Raw genomic sequence first — 21,795 nt, 5'->3', positions numbered from 1 at the left:
TTTAATAATTACCTAGCTGTGTGGCCTTGGGCAAGCCACTTAACCCCGTTTGCCTTGCAAAAAACCTAAAAAAAAAGAGCAAATGAAACTTCACTGTATTCTTTCTCTCACTATGTTCAAGAGCAAGTCACCTAAAAGCTGCTAATTACTTCATCATGTGGATTGGATAATGTTTTTCAAAAACATTTATTTATTTTGTAATAATGATGATGATAATAATTAAGGAGTAATAATTACCCCTTAAGTTGGATAGTATGAATATTATTTATCCACATTTGACAGACAGGGAAATTCAATCAAAGAATTCTGATTAGTCTGAAGTCACTCAGCTATTAAATGTGAGGGACAGGACTCAAACTTGGATCTCCTTTTTCCAAGGTTGGTATTCATAGCTCCCTCAAGCTGTCCCTCAAATTGTGCTTGGATTGTAAAATGGGTCATTAAATCATTTAAACATTTTTCAAGTCTCAAAGTAAATGCCATATGCTCAAAAAATTTTCAAGAAAATTATCTTGATAGATAGACTGAATGGGGTTAAGTGACTTACCCATGGTCACACAGCTAGGTAATTATTAAGTGTCTTAGGTCAGATTTGAACTCAGGTCCTCCTGACTCTAGGGTCTACCACTCCACCACTGTGCCACCTAGCTGCCCCTGGTTCAGGTTTTAAAACTCACTTCTCATAGTGAAGGAGTCACTAATTTAGATCCATTGTTAGGATTATATATTGAATTCTAAATAAGGGACAAAATAACAACACTGTCATGAACCCCCCAAAATAGTTTTTATATTGCTTTATACTTTACAAAATCTTCTCTAGCTACAACCCTTCAAGATTGGTTACTAGCTCTGTAATCATGGGCAAGTCATATTAAGCCTAAGTCTTATCTTTATTTTTCCAAAATGGGTGCTATCAATTAGATGCTGTGAGGAAAGTGCTTTGTTTAAAGTTCTCTAGACAAAAAAAATGACATTATTAATTCCATTTGGCAGATATGAAAATTAAAGATCATAAAGTGGTACTTGTTCAAAATCACATGCACAGCAAAAAAAAGCAGTTAACCTAAATTTTATCTCAAGTCTTCTGATCCCAAGTCCAATGTTCCTTTCACAATATCTATCTGCTTCCTGAATTGTGCCCATTTACACTCAAACCTTATCTGACTGATCGCCACATTCCAGATGAAAAACCTCTTCCTCCTCCAATCATGCCATGCTATCCCATTCCCACCCTCATCCCCATCTCCCTTTTGCCATGTCAGGATTCTTAATGTGTAGGGGAATGTAACTTTCAGTGTCACTCCTATGTCAGTCCATTAATATGATTTACTACACATCTGCTACTTAATAGTTACTAGAGTTAAGCAAGCCACTTTATTTTTATTATCTCTTCCATAAAATGAAGAGAGTAATACATATGGGAACAAAATATTTAGAACTGAAAAGACCTTTAGAAACAATTTTATCCAACTCCCACATTTTGAAGATAAGGAAAATGAAGTCAGGATGGGGGAAGTGATTTGCCCTAGATCAAATCCTGGCCCCACTTCCAAACTAGGGAATCTTATTTCTATATCCTACTGTCTACACTGGCTACTTCATAGGAATATTATCTAAACGATACTAAGCACTGAGTGTAAATATCAGCAGCTGTTATGACATCTCCTATTTCTGATTTTTCTATTAGCAATCTCCCCCTTATATTTATTCATTAGTGATCCTCTTTGGGACAGTAATGTCTCTTTTGTGCTCACACCATAATTAGGAATCTTTGGTTTATAGGAAAGAAACCATTACCATTTCTTTCTCCAACTCATGTTTTTTAAGAAAGAAAAAGCAACTATGTAGGCTTAGGACAATTTCCTGAAAATATTTATGTAATGACTCTGCTATTCCATATGTGCTTATATGTGTGTGCATTTAGATATATGAGAGTATATCTGTAAATGTATGCCCCATCTGTATGTGTTGTGCATATATTTGTGTTACTTTGGATATTATGGTTGTCTTCATGTATATATATAAATATACACATAAATCTGTGTATGAATCTATATGTATATATGCACATATAATTGTATATATGGAATTCAACATTACTGTCCAACATTAATGTCCAAAATGGACATTATTTATGTATCTGTAGAATGTGTATGCATATATATGGAATATGTGTCTGTGCACATATACTCATGAATATATGTATTTTTAAAAGTTTAACATTTCATTCAGACTTATAGGACCTTTTGTGTATATGCACACATAAACATAAATGTGTATGGTGAAAATTTGTACACTCCAATATATCAATATGAATGAAAATATGTATGCATGGATTATATAAACATATGAATAGTCTTTTTTATATTTCTGTATATACACACATACAGTCCATGGACAATTAGGTTGCTCAGAGGGTAAAGCATGGACCTTATAGTCAGAAAGACTTTTATTCAAATCTGTTCTAAAATATTTACTTACTACACAGTCCTAGACAAATCACTTCATCTTTTTTTGATTCAATACAGTAAAATGTTAATAATAATAATGGTACCTAGCACTAAGGGATATTGTGAGAACCAAATGAAATCATATTTGTAAATTGCTTAGCACTATATAGATGCTAGCTATTATAATATTTGTGCCCATGCATACTTATGTGTATGTATAAAATCATACATATACACATATATATGAACATTGTACATGTGTGTTGTGTGCTTGAATATACAAATACACAGGATGTTCCCAAAGTCTTAGTGCCATTCTAAGTGTGAATAGCTTAGTTCCCACATTCAGAGTTTTCTACTCTAGTGAAATTATAGATTTGGACTAAATACTTGCAGGATGTCCCTCACCACATTACCTCTTCTGATGCTTATTATTATATATTTATCATAATAATCACCATTATTCTTTTTATGATACATCTAATAACCAGACATACAGAGTGATCAAGCACTATCATTTGCTTGACTTTCTCCATGGAGACTCCTCTATGCCCTTCCAGTGGAATCTATTCAATGGGAGTTTTACTATTCTAATCTACCACTTCAAAGTTATCTAATTCATTTCAATTTAGTCTAGTTCAATAAGTATTTTCTCAGTGAACAAGCTAGTATTTACTAAGTTCTAGCCACTGTTGTTCTAGACATTGGAGACACCAAAGATAAAAACAAAACGATACTTACCCTCAAGTAATTTAATTCTACCAGAGGAGACATATACAAATACAAGCATATACAAGAAAAATATAAAAAGTAAATAGGATTAACTAGGAGAGGAATTTTGCTGTTGTTTAACAATAGTCAAGTTCTACTTTTCCTGATCCAGATTCTAGAGTAGTTTACCATTTCCTTCTCCAGTTCATTTTGCAGATTAGGAAACTGAGGCACACAGGGTTAAGTGACTTGCCCAGAATCACACAGCTAGTCTGTGTCTGAGTCCAGATTGAACTCAAGTCCTCCTGACTCCAAGTCCAACACTCCAATGCACTGTGCCATCTAGCTACCCCCCTAGGGAAAAAGCTCTTGAAACCAAAGAGATTAAGAAAAGCTTGATGTAATTACTGCAATTTATGATGTATTTTGAAGGAAACTTATTCTAAGAGACACAAGCAAGGAAAGAGCATTCCAAGTATGGGGATTCATTCCTGTCCAAAGTCATATGTATGAAACAACAAGAAAGCCAATTCTCCTGGACCATAGAATGAGTAAAGAGGAGTAAAAAAAAAAGTAATGTTTACAAAGGCAGATTGGAACCTGGTTCTAATGAAGACATTAGGGTTAACAGTGAGCCAGTGGAATTCATGAAGTGACATAGTTAGGACATTATTTCAGTAAAATCACTCTAGCAGTCGTGGTTAGGGTAAATTGGAAAGGGAATAGACTTGAAAGAGGGAAAGTTATTAGAAATCAGTTTTATAATAATACAAATTATAGGTGATAAGGACCTAAACTAGTATGATAACCATGTGGGCAAAGAGGATTTTGATGCATTAACTATTATAAAGATAGAAAAAGTAAGATTTTGGTTATGGATTGAAAAATGAGATGAGGGATGGAGAACTGAGAAAGTGAACCTGAGAGACTAGAGAGTTCAAAAGAGGGGTGAATTTTATGAAAAAGATAAACTCGGTTTCTGATATATTGATTTTGAGATTCCTATAAAACATCCAGATAGCTATTTCTAGTGAGCAGTTTCCAAGGGGAGTTCTGGAAAGAGACTAGGATTGAGAGTGAAAAGTGCATAGGGATGAATACACACACACACACACACACACACACATATACAGAGAGAGAGAGAGAGAGAGAGAGAGAGAGAGAGAGAGAGAGAGAGAGAGAGAGAGAGAGAGAATATTCACCTTGCTGGGTACTGATTGCATTTAATTTTAGATCCATTTGGAGCTGGAAGGAATGATTCTGAGAGAGACAGAATCCATGTAAAAAAATATGAGAGAAATCTCCAAACAATAAAGATTCTGTTCTCCAGCAAAATCTGAGTACTAAGTAGTCTATGGAAAAGAATAGTTGCCTTCTATTTTTCTGTCCCCAAAACTCCACAATGTTATAAAAAAAAAAGAAAAGAAATTTACTTACCTCTTCAGTCCTTGATGTCCCCTTCAGGGAAGATATCCTCACCTTCAAGGCTTCTCTTGTCTAAAACCAAAGGAAAAAAACAAATTGCTGGATGAAATAGACTCTGAGAAAGCCTTGGGAAAAATAAAACCCACAAAATTCAAATCTGCCCCACTTCAACTTGAATATAAGAATGTTAGCTCAATGATTTGCCTCAAATTCAATTACTCATGCAATAACCGTCAACATACAAGTAACCTATCTATACTGGATACATATTATTTCTCACATTGTCCTTATCTATACTCACATGTAGTTGGTGGTTGCTTGAGTATGAATCAAAAAGAATTTTCCTCTCTCCCCCAACTCATTTCTATGCTCCCAATTCCCACCCCCCCCAACTCTATACTCAAGCTTTTGTTTGCTCACTTGTGAATTTTAAATAGGCCTCTGCAAGATTTGCTGCAATCCCCAATAAGGAAATTGAGTTCACTATATGAACTACACAAAATTTTACCTTTTGATCCAGAATGGTTCCAAACAGCAAGATGAAGAAACCCTAGAACAATAATCAACATGTATAAGAACAAGGGAGAACATCTCCCAGACCATGTCGCCTTCAGATGTCTTCCAGAATCATAATTAGGGCAAAGCTACTGAAACTTTGGTCCATAAGTACAAAAAATTTATAGAATGTAAATAGCTACATTATAAAAATTTTCAATTGAATTTGTTTCATTTACATGTCAACAGGAACACAGTACTTCAACATTATAGAGACAATAGTGTTTAACACTTAACTATCAAGAAAAATAGGAAGTCAACAGATAACAAGTATTGTTAATAACACCCATCAATAAGCCTTTATAGTAAATAACTATACTCCCACTCAATTAAATTTGTTTTAATTATCTCTTGTATTTTCCCATATCATGAGTTATAAGTTGATTTGTGGACATGCATTTAGTGCTACTTGCCCCAGGCACCAAAATGTCTAAATTTATGGCTCTGATGTTTTAGATTTGGTTTTTTAGATTTATAAATCCAAATTATAACATAACAACAAACCTCCCAGGCTAGGAGTCTTATGTAACCTTTAGTAAAAATACATACAAAAATTTTTTGTAAAGATCATTAAAGTGAAAATAAAAATTTATGTAACTTCTGCTATGTGCCAAACACCTTTTACAATTATTATCTCATTTCATGTTCACAAAAATCCTTGGAGTCAGTTGCTATTATTATCTCCATATAAAGATGAGGAAACTAGAGCAAACTCAGGTCTAGTGTCTTGCCAAGGGTCACACATTAAATGTCTGAGGTTGGACTAGAACTCAAGTCTTCCTGATTTCAGACCCAGAGAGATATATATACTGAGCCATGAGGTGTATCAGTAAATCTGAGACCAGAGAAGAATAATGACTACAGTAGAAATTAGATAAGAGTTAAGCAGGAAAAAGAAAGAGATTAGCAAGGATGCCCAAATGTTGTCAAATGCCCATAATTGTAGCTGACAAAGTTTATTTGGGTTAAATTCCCTTGGTCCAGAATAGTGGAAAAATATTCCCCAGTTTGTGTCACTTACCTGGAAAGCATTGAGTAAGGAGAAGATGATGTGGAAGACTAAGGAGCGGCTATCTATTAAGGTGGCTATTCCAAAACCCCAGGTCAGTCCCAGCAGTGGGGTAAGGATAGCAACATTCTTACTGATCCTCATGATAGTCACCATATCCTGAGACTTGGAGCTTCCAATAGAAGGCCTTCGAGTGTTGACAGCCACAATGAAAACCACAATTAGGTTTACTGCCACAATAGTCAGTACTGGGATGGCAAAGGCAAGAAGAGCTTTAGAGTTGTCCCATTTGAGCCAGCAGGCCTGGGGTCGCACATAATTTTTTTCTGGTTCAGTGACAGCAACTGTAATGGCAGCAATGACCAGAGGGCACCCATAGCCAACTGAAAAGGCTGTAGCCATCATAGTAGACTTCATCATCCGGCGGAACACTATCAGTATTCCATATAGGATGAGGAGGGCTTTGATCAGCATCCAGAAGAACAGGGAAAGGTAGAAGTAGTGACTAAAAAATGTCACTGATACACACCATTTGTAATTTCGTTCCCTGCCATCAAAGAATGATGCAACGATGAACCATACATTAGCTATCAGAAGTGATGTGGCTATGTTCACAATACATACATGGCGCATGTAGGAGATCTCTGTCACTGTCACCTGAGACCACACTGTGATTTCAATGATCAGGCACAGAATAAGACTTAAGATAGATATGCTGAGGCCAATACAGGTAATGTAATCCAGGGTTTCATTGATTAAGGTCTTAGGGGACATTAGAATGGAGAAGGACATCAGCAAATTGGTATAGTTGCAGCGGCATGAGGCTTTATCCACTACATCCTCTGTGGTTTGACAGGCCTCCTTAACCCACCTCCTATTCCGAGAGTGCCAGCCTACACATTGAGCTCTGACATTGTGGGATTTATTGATCTTCTCAAAAATGAATGAGACCTGTTTCAACTTTTCTGGCAAGATTACTGAGAGAACCAGCCCATTCACCTGTCTGGGAAAACTCTCATTCTGCACATGTGCTTCTTCCAAAATGTCTCCCAGGGTTGGGAAGGCAATGCTAATGGCCTGGGAGGGAGCTGAGAGCTTTTGTAGTTCGTTCCAGGGGATGAACACTTTCCCTTGTACATCCTCCTTACCATCAGTCATCCTCATAGAGAAATTGAAGCTCTTCCCATAGGGACTGCGGCTGATTCTAAAGCCTTTGGTCTGAATAAAGGGTTCATCCACAATATTCTCAGGCTCATCAGTAATGATGAGATTCTTGGCAAATGAATTCACTGATTCTAGCAAAACTGAACAAGTGGTTCTCTCAGGAATGAAGGCCCAATTTTTGACCACTGATCTGTTGAGAACATGGTTAGCCATTTTGCTGAAACTCTGCCAATGGAGATAAGAGATAATTAATAATAAAAATAATAAAAATTATACTTGTTCAGTACTTTTTTACATTTTTCCATCAACTTCACAGATAATTATATCCTTTGAGATAACCCTGGTCAAGTTATCCTGTGAGATAGTCAGGTCAAATGTTATCATTATCCATCCCCATTTTAAAAATAAATGAGACTTGATATTTGCTGAGTTTATATGACCTAACACATAATCACATGTCCAGTAAAGACTGGACATTGGACAAAATCTGACTTTGAGTAAATTCATATGTTGACAGCTCCAGAAGTAAAAGATTAAAGGTCACTCCTTCCAACCCTATTGTTTTAAAACTAAGGAAACTGAGGCCCAGAGAGGTTAAATTATTTGCTAAAGGCTACATAGATAGTAGGAAGACTCAAATTCAGATCCTCCGATTCTAAGTTCAATACTCTTTCCATTACACTCATTGCTTCATAGCTCAGGTTTCTATTCCCAAAATAACTTCATATTTAAAAACAAAACAATGGCATATCTCCCTTCCAAAGTCTGTAAAGAATTCTTAGTACTTTCTGTGCAATAGTGGAAGATAAGCACAAGTCTCCCACAGTATGAGTTGTGGTTGGAAGGGAATGTCAACCTGAAGAGACCATGAAACCTCCTGAAGAGTTGGAATAATCCTCCAAATTCTGTTGGGGAATGATTCCTTTTTTAAATCACTGGTCTTGGAGATATTTTGATAAATGAATCCTCTATTAAAATATAAATATTATTGAGAGAAGTCATAACTTAAGTTATCATTGAGGAATACCTTATTGGGGATTTCTTTCCAAAGACATCAGAGGACTAAGAAACCAAGGTCTAATGGAATACAAAATAGACTCTTGGTGACAATGAGCAAGCTTGAGCCTAGGTGTTAAAAGGTGAAGGGTAAGAAGCTACTAAAGGCCCACCTACTAAATTTTTGTTGTTGTTCAATCCTTTCAATCCTGCCCAACTCTTCATGATCCAATATGGGTTTGTTTGGAATTGTTTTTTGGAAAAGATACTAGAGTGGTCTACCATTTTCTTCTTCAGCTTACTTTGCAAATAAAACTGAGGCAAACAATGTACAGCAATTTTTTTTTGTCCCAGAGTCACAGAGTAAATAAGTATATGACATCAGATTTGAACTCAGGAAGATGAGCTTTCTAAGCCTGATACTCTATACTCTGTACCATCTACCTGCCCTTCTGAGAAATATAGCTAATTTTACTACCAAAAAACCTATAAAAAAGTTATACCTGCATCTTAATCCAATTGACTTTTGTAGAGAATGTGGATATGTTTTTCAGCAATTCGACTATGAAGGCAATGTTTCCAGATGTAGCTTCTGAAGACTTCACACCATTGATTATACAGGCATAATCATGAGGACAATACTTCCAGATGCCTTGTTCTAATGACTCAATGAATTGTTCATTAAGTATATTTGGTAACGTATGTGAAGAAAGTCGTGAGCCACTAAGTAAGCTAGACTCAGCTACTGAAACTCCAAAGTGATCCTGTAAAAAAGAAAAACAGAAAAATAGCCATTGCCTTCTGCAGAAAAGACACCTTACTGGGATCTGGGGTGATCTTACAGGTGTCTGGTTACCATCATCAGACACTTACAAAGTAGAATATCATCTTTTCTGGGACAGAGAATCAGATCCAGATTAGGCAACATCTCAATGATCACCCAAAAGTTTCTGAACAATTCTCAAAATGAAATTAATTCATGCAAATTAATATAATGGTTTTAAGCCATGATTTAGCAGTCTTATTTTTAGATAAGGGAAAGAAAAGAAAGGAAAGGGAAATAAATAATCAACACTCAATGATAGGGTGTATTGACTTCTAAAAAGTTGGGAATTTAACCTAATTCACCTTCTCTCTTGAAATTATCTCCAAATTGTCAAATTGTCCTGAATATTTATCTCATTTGTGCATAGTTGTATGAGTTTTGTCTCTTCCTTTATTAGACTCTGAATTTCTTAATAGCTGAGACTGTTTTTGTTTGTTTGTTTGGCTTTTTATTGTGTCAACACTTAGTACAGTGCTTAGGACATAATAAGAACTTCAAAAAAGTTTATTCACTTGTTAATTTGATAAATCACTTCAATACTTTTTTCCAGGTACAAGACTTCATTGTTACGAATACTCCCTCCATCAACAGATATCACAACACCATATTGTTTCAGGGATTGTGATAGCCAAAATAAGTCACCACCTTGTGGTGAATCCTGTGATAATGACTCTCTGACATCAAATTTTGAAAAAAACAATTTAAATTCTTTCTCCATTCACTTGGGAATAGAAATAATGTCAAAGAACTTTTAAAATTTCTCCATGCCTGCAACCTCAGGATTGGGAGAATCTTTATCTAGTAGCAATGCTTGCTACTAGAAAATGAAAAAGACAGTCAGGAGAGTATGCAGAGGCTGGGGGAAGTGAGAGGAAGAGACTAGTTCTTGATAACTAGCTATAAGAATATAAAGTAAGTCTTACTTTCTGCATCCCTCTGAGGCATCTAGACTCTTGTTCCATGCTCAAATGATTAGAAAAGCAGAAAGGAATGTTAGTTACTACAATATTTTTATCCAGTTATCTAGTAATATATGTTTATTATAAAAATGATGATACAAACCTTTCAGTTTAGTGATACTTTAAAAAAACTATATCCAAAGGCTAATATTGAAGAGATGAATGAGAAGAAAGACTTATCCATGGAAAAATATTCATATATATTTTATTCAAAAGAAAAAAAACTTAGACATGGTCTACCAACCCAATTATTGAGGAATATATAAATAGATATTAACATATAAATAGTATTGTTTCTGAAGAAATGATAAATATGAAAAATAAGGAGAAATATAGGAAGATATAAAACATGAGATAGAACAAAGAAAGCAGAAACAAAATGATGACATAAATAATTTTGCCCATAGGGATTATAATGATTTTGGTAGCTGGAGAAACATAGGGCAAAAGTCATGAGTTTTATCAACTCTACTTGTCATTTTAAATTTTGTTCTTGAATTAATTAACATGTCAACCAGGGGGTATTTTAAGAGTTTAAAACAGGGGCAGTGAATGTTTAGCCTGCAGACTATATAAGTCCTGGTCTGTGGCTGCCATAGCAGCCTCAGGTGAGATGCAAAATTCAATAAATCTAGAAGCTTATTAGAGTGAATTAATTAAATGTTTGACCAACTATAACAGGTTAATTTTCAAGTTATAAATATTCAAATTGTCCTTAGCAGAGAAAAAGCTCACCCCATCTTGATTTAAAAGAAACCTCCTCTTTATTTTGTTCAATTTTGATTATTTATTACAAGGGAAGATTTTTTTCCCCCTTGGGATTGGAGTTAGTGTTAGAGATACCAAAAAAGAGGGGTGTTGGAAGAGTGAGGAAGAAAATTCATTGAAACATTTTTCTTAAATTCACAGAAACTGAGAAGATAATTTTGAAACTAATATGTTAAAGATATACTTTTAGAAAAACAAGCTACATGTAGTACAGATTTATTATTCCATATACAATCTTTTTATGTTTTTCTTCGCATATAGAAGTATTTGTTTGTAAATATTGATCAAATTCAGAAAAACAAAAAGGAAAAATTATTTAGAAAAGAATCATATCACCTCAGCTCCTTATACACTTTAGCTTAATGAAGTCCTTGAGATCACTTGGAGAAGACACAAAGATGTGATAGAACCTCAATTCCATTGCCTTTTGTCTGTTATTTCCTATTTAACCTGTATTTGGTTTGCTTTGTATATTACTTCCCTCATCAGACTGTAAGCTCCTAAAGGGCAAAAAACTCTTATTGTATCCCTAGTCTGGCATTTGGTAGGCACTTAATAAATGTTTATTGTTTGTTTAATTTAAAAGAGAATTTATTAGTCCATAACAAATAATAAGAGTACGAAAAGATATTAAAAAATGTACAAAATCTGATGTAATTAAGTGAACCAGTTGAACAACAATCAAAATAACAACTTCTACAACATGATAAATAGAGAATAAAATGATTTGATCATTTCACTTAGCAAAACTGCAAAGGAAGTGATTGGAGAGATGGTTAGGAGGACTTTTCAACACCTATAATGCTCCTGGTTACTATACAAATCAACTCAGGAGCAAGAAAAAAAGGAGAGGGGTAGGACTGGTGAAGTTGTTGGTTTTTGTTCTATTTCCTCAATCACCCAAAAGAGAAGTACCCCTTTTAGACAATATACAGGGAATTCCAGAAGACTTGGTGCCATTTCAAGTTATGTATTAAAGCTTAAAACTATACTAAGATTTTTGAACTATATTTTATATAAAATGAATTTGAACTATATTTTTTATAAAAATGACAATAAACAAACAAAATCAGACTATCAGAAGAAGAGTTAATAAAGAGAAAATAGTTATTGTTTAATTTATTGGATTTGAATCTCTTATCTTTTAAAAATAAATTATATCTCTTTGGAGAGGAAAAAATTTTGGAAAATGTCACATTAAGTCTCTAAAAATATAGAAGTTTTTAGTTAGGTAACAATTAGAATTTAGAAAATGGTAATAAAGTCAAAAATCATAGGTTTCATATTCATGTGGTAGGCTAGTTATTTCATTCTATTTCATGATCACCTAGACAATAGGTCATTTTGGAAAAGATTTCCTCCTTAAATAAAACTCCAGGGGACCTTTTGGCTAGGTCATGGGGATATATAGAATCTTAGAGCTTAAAGATATTTAGAGGTCATCGGGTTCAATCCTGTAGATAAGGATTACTGCAGATTTGTGTACCACTTGGAAAACCAATTTAAAGATTATACCCTGCTAGTCCTAGTAAGTCTATTGCCTACATATAATAGTAAATGAATTACCTACACATAGGAAAAGTAAAATTAGATATTAGTTATTATTATTATTATTATTATTACTAATACCACTACTACAATTACTATTACATTGTATCTGCTCAGTTCACCAGCATCAATCAATATACCTCTTAAGTTTCCCTGGAAATAATAATTTGTCTAGTTCCCTATAGGTAAAGTTTGATGACCTCTGCTTAGAAGTACCAGACTAACTCAGGCCAGTTTCATTGAGGACAAACAGGAAATTGCTTTGAGAAATGAGATAAGGAGTAAAAAGATCAAAGTTTCACCTTGCCCCCAAAACTAAAATTATCAACTTTCTCTCTCTCTCTCTCTCTCTCTCTCTCTCTCTCTCTCCATATTTATCTATACGCATATGTATATACATATAAGTTAAATGACCCTAGGCAACTAACATATATATAGCTATGTGTCTGTATATATACAAACACACACGTCCTCACATACATATGTGTGTGTGTATGTGTGTGTGTGTGTGTGTGTGTGTGTGTGTATGTGGTGCTCAGTCATATGTGTATGTTGCTCAGTCTGTCTCTTTATTGGTAGAGATACTTGACTGGTCTGCCATTTCTTTCTCCAACCATTTTTGGAAATGAGGAAAATGAGACAAATAGGGTTAAGTGACTTGCCCAAGTTCACATAGTGGGGAAGTGTTTGAGGCCAGATTTGAACTCAGGAAGATGAGTCTTCCTAACTTCAAAGCTAGCACTCTATCTACTGAGTCATCTAGCTGTTCCAGGAAGAAATAATTCTTTACACTTCTGTCATTTTGAATTCTTTTTTGAAAGCAAATTTTGATGGTATGAAATTAAAAGTATCAAATGGCTGAAGAATGAAAGGGAGATGATATAGAAAGACAGAAAAACCTAGAGATTTAGGAATAGCTGTGGGTTAGGCATGGGAGATCTTTTCTAAATAATACTTTTAACAAGCATGTACATAGGGCTTTAAGATTTGTGCAGTGCTTTACATTTATTTTCTCATTTGGTTCTCACAAGTCCTTCACAACTATTAAAATTAATTACTATTAATATTCACATTTTATAGATAAGAAAATTGAGAATGAGAGAAGTCAAATGCTCAGAGTCACATAGCTAATAGTACCAAAGAAAGAATTCAGACTCAGTAAATTCTGGCTTAAGGAACCCCTCCAAGTAATACTAGACTGAGCCTATCAGAAATATCTCTATTAGGGCATCAAAGGTTACCTTTACTTCACAAAAGCTAAATGATAAATGAAACTTGAGGTGGAATTATCCCTCTAGACTGATAAGATCAACTTCTCCCCACCAGCCTCTTACCACACCTTTCATTGGCCCATAGCCCAGTAATGTAACATACATACCTTAAACTCAAAAAGTGTTTGGATGCTAAGACTCGTACATGTTTCATTGGATTTTTGCCATCTTTTATTATTACATGTGAATCCTATTTTTCCATGGAAGGGATTTTGACAGGATTGTGTACAGCTAGAGCCATTCCTACAGATGCCTTGGCATTGCTCTGGAGAAGATAGAAATGACACCCAACCAGAATTACCACAGGGCATACTGTTAACTATTTTCACCTGATCTCCAAGGCAACATAAGATAAAAGTGAGGTTCCCACTGTACAGGTTCAGCTGTAGAAGAAATTCAACTCATAACAGCTCTCATTTATTTAGCTTTCTCAGAGTCCCAAAGTCTTTTACTACATGTATTTTCTCATTCAAACATCATAACAACCCATTCTTTCAGGGAGGTGTTAACAGGTATTATTTATTCCCTTAATACAGATCAGAAAACTGATGCCTAGAGAGGCTGGAATGGCACAATGGGATTTGAATATATACTTTGACTACAAACCCAGTACTTTATGAAATGTCTCCAATTAAGCAGTCCTTGGCTTCCTGACTCTGCATTTCTTTTTTCTAACCAAAAAACTAAGTTGTACTGCCTAAACATTTTATTTTCTGCCAACCATCTTCCTAGGTGGCCTGGAAGTGGCTAGGGACATACAGAAACTAGAAAAACAAAACAAAATAAACGCCATTCCACTATTGAATTTCTGCCATTAATGTCATTTTTCTTTCTGACATCTCAAAGTAGAAGAGCATCAGAGATCATGCAGAAATCTTTTGTGCAAAGTCCACAATTGTTCATTCAGCTCTTGCCTGAAAACCTCCACTTCCCTCTAAAAAAATAATAATTTAATAGCTAACATTTATGAAGCAATTTCTGTGTTAGGTATTATACTAAGCACTTTACAGTTATTATCTCTTTTGATACATAAAACAACCCTGGGAGACAGGTACTATTACCATACTTCCCCATATATTAGAGTAACCTTAATTTTGAGGCCCAAAATTTGAAAAAATGCATTACATAAAGTTATTAAGCTCAAGTTTTATTCATCATGAAATTGAAGGACCTTCTGCTCATAACTTTCAGGCATCTTTTGGGTCAAATCTGGTGTGTGGATGCATGCTTAGTCCATTCTGTTTCATGAACCTGAAGCACCAATTGTGTCCTCCTTTGAAATCAGTCACTTCTTTTTCATCAACAGTTCTGGCCTCGTGCTGAACCATCTTTGTGGACAAAGGAATTCCAATTGTTCTTTGCTCTTCAATCCATCTATTCAATTCCCTCTCTAGATCAGGCCATTTTTGCTGACTTGCCTCTCATGGCCTTCTTCTGCTGTGGCATTTTCAGGAAGATTACTTCTTCCTGTAGACAGTCTCAGATTGTTTTCTCAGTTGGAGGAGGACCAAACTCATGTTCAGCAGCATGATTGTCATTCATTTTTGCAAACTGGATCACTTTGAACTTGAATTCAGCACTGTATGATAATCTTTTCTGAGCCATTTCTGGACAGAACGTGGCAAAACATAATCTAATATACTGGTAGCAATTGCAAAACAATGAGCACAAAGACATCAAGCATGAAAAAGTGGAAAATGCAAGTGAAAACATCTACAACCACTAAGATGATCCCAGTTTTTAGACCTCAAATTTTTTGGAAATAGGTATGTCTTATACATGGGGAAATACAGTATTATCCTCATCTTACAAATGAGGAAACTGAAGCAAACATATTAAAAAAGATGCCCAGGGAAGAGTTCCAGGTCAGATTTGAATTCCAGTCTTCCTAACTCAATGGCCAGCACTCTCTCTATCCCTTGCACCTCCAAAGCTGCTCTAATTACTCAATTTCTGAACAACTCTTTTGATCTAGTTGAAACTTGTTTCTGTAATACGCAACTGTGGCAAAATTATAACATATATTGTGGCTTTCAAATCATTTCTCTTCAAAATAAATGGGAAATAGAATAAGTCTAATCCTTTTATCTGGAAACCTTCAAATGCTTGAAGACAGTGATATTGCTCCTACCAAGTGTTCTTTTCTCCAGGTTACATTCCCAAGTCCATCTACTGATTCAAATATGATACAGTCTCCAGTTCTCTCATAATCTAAGTCATCATCCTCTGAATATAATCTAGTTTATCAACAATATTCCTAAAAATGTGACAGCCAGAATTGAACAGAATATTCCAAATGTGTTCCAAATAAAGCATGAAACATCACAACTAAGTTCCTCATCCTGATTACCATGACTTTATTGGCAAAGTCAGATATCACATTGAGGTGTTTTGGTATATATCATACTATATCATATTGCCCTTATAGTCCACTAAAAACATGAATATTTTTTCACATTAGGTATTACCCAGATATACTTCCCTTCTTCAGTATATGTACAGATGATTCTTTTAATGCAAGTGTAGGATTTTACATTTATCTTTATAAAATTTCTTCCAACTAGAGTCTGCTTATTTCCAGACTGCTAACATCTTTCTTTCCCCTATAATTCTCCCTATTCCTATCTTCCCTATTACTGTCCAGGGTACCATTCTCTTACTCACCCAAGCTCATAATCTAGATGTCATCCTCAAGTCTTCACTCTATCTCATTACCCCTTCCACCAATATAAATTGTTGCCAGATTCTGTTGACTCTACTTTCTCAACATCTATTAAAATGTTCCCTTCTCTTGTTTAGACTTAACAGCATTTTATACAGATGCTTATCACCTCTCATGTGGACTATACCATTATTTTCTGGTTAGTCTCATCTCACTCCAATCTATCTTCCATTCAATAATCAAAGTGATCTTCCTGGGGCAGTTAGGTGGCTAAGTGGATAGAGCATTGACCCTTGAGTCAGGAGGACAATGGCCAACACCAATCAATATACCCTAGTAACTCCCTATTACCTTTAGCATCAAATATTAAATTATGTTTGGTTTTTAAAGCAATTTATAACAATTAAACTAGTCTTTTTATACATTATACTCCCCTCAACATACTCTGTGATCTAGGGAGTCTAGTCACCTTACTGATCTTTGAACAATATACTACATCTCTTAACTCCATGCATTTTTACCGACTGTCCCCCATGCCTGTAATTCTCTCCTTCTTCATCTCCATGTTCTGACTTTCTCAGTTCAGTTCCATTAAAACCTTTATCAGTTGTGTCCAGCTCTCCATGACCCCATTTGGGGTTTTCTTGGCAAAGATACTAGATTGATTTACCATTTCTTTCTCCAGTTAATTTTACAGAGGAGGAAACTGAGGCAATGTTAAATGACTTGCCCAGGATCATACAACCAGTCAATATCTGAGATCAGATTTGAACTTGGAAAATGAATCTTCCTAATGTTAAGCCTGGCTTTCTTTCCTCTGAACAACCTAGCTTCCTTTAAGTCTCAGTTAAAAACACTATTTTCTTCAAGAAACCTTTCCTAATCCTTCTTAATTTTAGTACCTTCCCTCTTAGAATATTTCCATTTGTTAACAAATATATTTTGTTTATGCATAATTGTTTGCATGGTGTCTCTTCCACTAGACTGTGAGCTCCTTAAGAACAGAGATTGATTTTCTTTGTATGTCCAGTGCTTAGCACAATGACAGGTATGTAATCGCCTCTTAAATACCTATTGTCTAGATTTTTCAGATTTTGACACTAACATCCAATATGCTAATTCTAACTCTAGGCTTTTGAATAGCTAGCTGCAAATCAGTAAAATGTGGCTTCTGTATCTCCCTCCAGGTCACACATAAAAATGTGGAATAACACAGGTTTGAAGACGCATCCTTTGGTCAATCTCTCCTTGATGACAATGATCTCTATTTTTCTATCTCTATCTCTCTTATCTCTCTACCTCTCAGTCTCTCTAGCTATCTATCTGTCTATACATGTACGCAAGTACATACATATATACAAATATATGTGTCTATATGCAAACAGATATAATTCTGTATTATATTAGACTATACATATATTTATATAGATTTATATGTTATAAACTATAATTTAAATTTTGTAAAATTATACAGATAAAATATGTATGTCTACATAAATTTACAAAATTTAAATATTAACTATTGCATTAGCTAATATAAGTTACTAACTATTAACTATCATGATACATGGATACAATGTCAGACTTGGAATCAATAAGATCAGGGTTCTGTCTTAGAAATTCACTATTTTAACACCCTCCAGCTTCAATTCTCTGGGCTCCAGTTTTATTACCTATAAATTTAAGGATTATAATTTCAAAAGGCATCTTGTGCCTATCTCACAAACTTGTAATTTTTATAAAAAAATACTACATAAATGCTAGTTATCATTTTATTGCTATTAATTATTATTCCCCTGTGTCTAGACAGCTCACTGGTGAAAGAATCATCCTCAGCATTCTTAGTAATAATCTTTGGCCTAATTACCTAAAGTGGGCTTATTTTAAACCATTATGATAATGATGATGATGACAATAACAGCAACAAACACCACATACATTTACATGACTAAGTTTTACAAAGTACTTTTCCTAGAACATTGGAAAATAAAAAGAATTTTTAAGTCAAAGGATGAAGCTTCAAGTTTCTGTGATGATATGAACAATGCTACCTCAGGCAAGTCACTTAACCTCCCTGGGTCTCAATTTCTCTAACTATAAAATTATTTCTGAAGCCTCTTCCAGCGCTAAATAGATGCTATATACTGTGATATTATGCCCCTTGTAGACATAAACCTGAAAGGTAGGTAGGAAAACATTATTTCATACATTTTACAGATGAAAGAACTGAGACTCAGAAGCAAATTTTTCAGCGTTATATGGGTAAAATGTGGCAGAACCATAATTTAGACCCAAGTCCTCTGACTTCAAACTGTGTTCTCTTTCCATTCAATATAACATACTTATTTCAAAGAAGGTAGAATGTAGAATGCTAAAAATAAATATTTTACTAATAAATTCAAGGAAAAATACTTTCAATCTGATCTAAAATCTCAGATACCTTTATTTCCCAATTGTAGGGTGTCAAGGACCTGCTTTGCTTTCCCACATCCTTCTTGATTTCTGGAATTGTAAAGATTGTTCCCCAACTACATACCTTGGAAGTCCCTGAGCTTTGATTTATCTTTCAGATCTTCAGTTTTGTCAACAACCTGAAAAACATGAATTCCGAAATGTGTTCTTTATTATGGTTCTCCTACCTTACCTCTTTATCACTGAAGTGAGAAAGATTTTTTGGGGTTCTAGGAAGAACAAATAGTATACAATACAGTTTGGGAAATACCATAGACTTGGATCAGAGAACCATAGGTCTAAAGCTGAAAGGGAATGCAAGAGCCACCTTGTTAATTTCCTTTTTGTTACAGGAGGGGAAACTGAGGACAAGGTCAATAAATATAATAGTCTTAGAGCCAGAATGGACTTTGGAGGATTTCAAGTCCAATTTCCCTCATTTTGGATGAGGAAATTAAAGATGGGAAGATCAATAATAATAAAATAATAAAGTTAGAGCTAGAAGGAACCTAAGAGATACCATCTTATACAATTCCCTCATTTTACAGATGACTAAACCAAGGCTAGGAAGACCAAAAATAATAAGATAAAAGTGATAAATATGGACATATGTTTTAAATGATTGTACATATAATTGATTCCTTATCATCTAAAGAAGGAGGGAGAGGAGAGAGGAAAGGAGAAAACTTGGAATTCAAAATTTTATAGAAAATGAATGGCAAAAATTGCCTTTATAATTGAAAATATATATATATATAAAAGATAGATTAAAAGAAAAAATTAGTATGATAGATCAAAAGCTTGAAGAGACCTCAGAAATTATCTAGTTGAACCCCTTGTTTCATAGCTAGGGAAACTGAAGACAACCTCAGAAGGTACCATTTCCAAACCTCTCATTTCAGACGAGAAATCTTGAGCCCCAGAGAGAATAAGTAACTTACCTGAGGTCATCCAGGTAATAGACATCAGAAGTGAGTTTTGAACCTAGATGTTCAGATTCCAGAGGAAGTGCCCAGTCCATTGTACATACTACATCTTTAGTGGAAATAACTCTGAACTACGAGTCAGATTACCTCCTTCCTAGCCATGTGACTTCAGACAACTCTTTGGATAAATTCACCTGTCACAGTCCCAATTCTTTCACTATAAAATATGTATTATACAAGTTGTACTACCTTCATCACAGGGATGTTTTGAGGAAAGCGCTTCCTAAACAATAAACCTCAAAAAGGTAGTAAACTATAGGAGATGTGTTTTCGATCACAGTTTACAAACAAATTGAATTGGGATTAAGTCTCCTTGAGAAAGCAGTCACAACACTAATATCAATAAGCTTCTCCATTAACAATACACAGTTACTCTTGTCAATAAAATATGGAACATGCTTTCATTTTCTTAGAGAAATGATGAGTGAACACAAAGAGTAAAGAGCCTTTAGAGTTTAGTCAGGCCTACTCCCATAATTATAGAGGAGGAAACTGAGACAATAGAGAGTAAATTAATTTGCTAAATTTCACATGGCTTTTAAATACCAGCATGATTCCTGGAATACAGGTCTCTAGACTCCCTAGTCCCCTGGCACTGCCATTATATCACAGTGCTTCCCATTGATTTTTTTTAGTTTGCACCATTTCTATTTGCTCCCTGATTATTCCATTGCCATGTTGGCCCTCTGACATGTGGTTTTGTTTGGTTTGTTTTTTCCCATCTCACCTCAACTTTACCTTGTTTATTACCTGATAATACTTAGAACAGAAATTAATCCCCAGAAAACTTTCTGAAAACATGCAATGGATTCAAGAGCAACCCTACAATCTATTTCTTCACCTCAATTTAAGAATTTGTTAGAGGACTGCAACAATGGAGAGTTTTCATGGTTCTTATTCATGAGCTTACTTTGGGATGGAGCGTTGGTCTCTGGTGATAGCATGCTGTGACTGAAAATAATAATAATAAACAGCAGGCTGTGGTCGCTGTAGATATCATTTTCATGCAGGAATTCTTTACCTGAAGGGAAGAAGAGATGAATCCTGTTGAAGGTATTAATATCATTTAATTAGCACAGACTGGTGCTTGTGGTAGAGCTCTGAAGACTATACTTATTTTGCAAAACTTATAACTCTAAGCAAATGTGAGCTGTCATCTTTTTTTTAACAGAACTGTAATTTCATTGGCATAAAAAATTCCTAAAGAAAGAAAAAGTCTTTCTAACAAGGCAGACTGGGACTCACTTTGTATTTTAGAGAATTACCTGAACTAATGAGTCATTGACTTACTTGCTCAGGGTCATATAGCCAGTACACACACACACGTATGTATGTATTGTATTGTATATGTGTTTATACATATGCACACATATATCTATAGATAGATTTCTGAGGTAAGACTTGAACCTAGGTCATCTTTACTCCAAGGATGGCTCCTTAGTTACTGCACCATCTGAATGAGATTAAGATAGATTAGGAAATATTAAACAAAACAAATTAAATTGTAAAAAAAATGATATAGATATCACTACATTTTAAATCTAAGTCAATATGTATTGGCCAGATCCTAATGTCCAATGGATGACCCCATTTCTATGTAAGTTTGACCCAGCTGAAGACATCATCCTATAGCTTCTCTATTTTTACTATTTGTTGTCTTCATTCTTCTGAATGTTTAATAAAATTCAAACAAAAACTGTCCTGTGACAAATTTCTAACCTTTTAAAACAATCTTTAATGTTCAGAAGACCAGCACAAATAGATAAATGTTGGATATAAGATTATTGTTATTTGTCTGGGAATTTATGGTTTCCTTTTTTATTATTTGGACCTTTAACTATTGCTCTTATAAATGTTGATTAACTTTAGCCTCACCTGACTAAAAACTGTCCTATGGGTTGTAAAAATATGCTTTGAGCTCTAGGCATTACTTGGCAAGAAGTTAAAGGAAGAATTTGAGCTATCCCCAATCCTTAGCAACATGTAAATCCTCCTCCTCAATCAATATAATTAT

At 34.6% G+C, this 21,795-nt stretch overlaps 1 protein-coding gene across 4 annotated transcripts in view; it reads right to left on the bottom strand.

Annotated features, from left to right (window-relative positions):
- The window catches only part of ADGRF4 (adhesion G protein-coupled receptor F4), a 49,578-nt gene that overhangs the window by 13,903 nt on the left and 13,880 nt on the right, over nt 1-21,795 (bottom strand). For 3 of the 4 annotated variants that reach the window (XM_074237153.1, XM_074237155.1, XM_074237154.1), the window contains exons 2-8: nt 20,692-20,802; nt 18,881-18,935; nt 13,790-13,947; nt 8,814-9,074; nt 6,163-7,539; nt 5,095-5,136; nt 4,599-4,658 (exon numbers count right to left, since the gene is read on the bottom strand). In XM_074237153.1, the coding sequence (XP_074093254.1) occupies nt 4,599-4,658; nt 5,095-5,136; nt 6,163-7,539; nt 8,814-9,074; nt 13,790-13,947; nt 18,881-18,935; nt 20,692-20,802 (2,064 nt within the window). The other variant, XM_074237152.1, reaches the window with a different exon arrangement.

Source organism: Macrotis lagotis, chromosome 5, assembly GCF_037893015.1.
Source record: "Macrotis lagotis isolate mMagLag1 chromosome 5, bilby.v1.9.chrom.fasta, whole genome shotgun sequence".
Lineage (NCBI taxonomy): Eukaryota > Metazoa > Chordata > Mammalia > Peramelemorphia > Peramelidae > Macrotis > Macrotis lagotis.
This window is presented reverse-complemented; position numbering and strand designations above follow the sequence as displayed.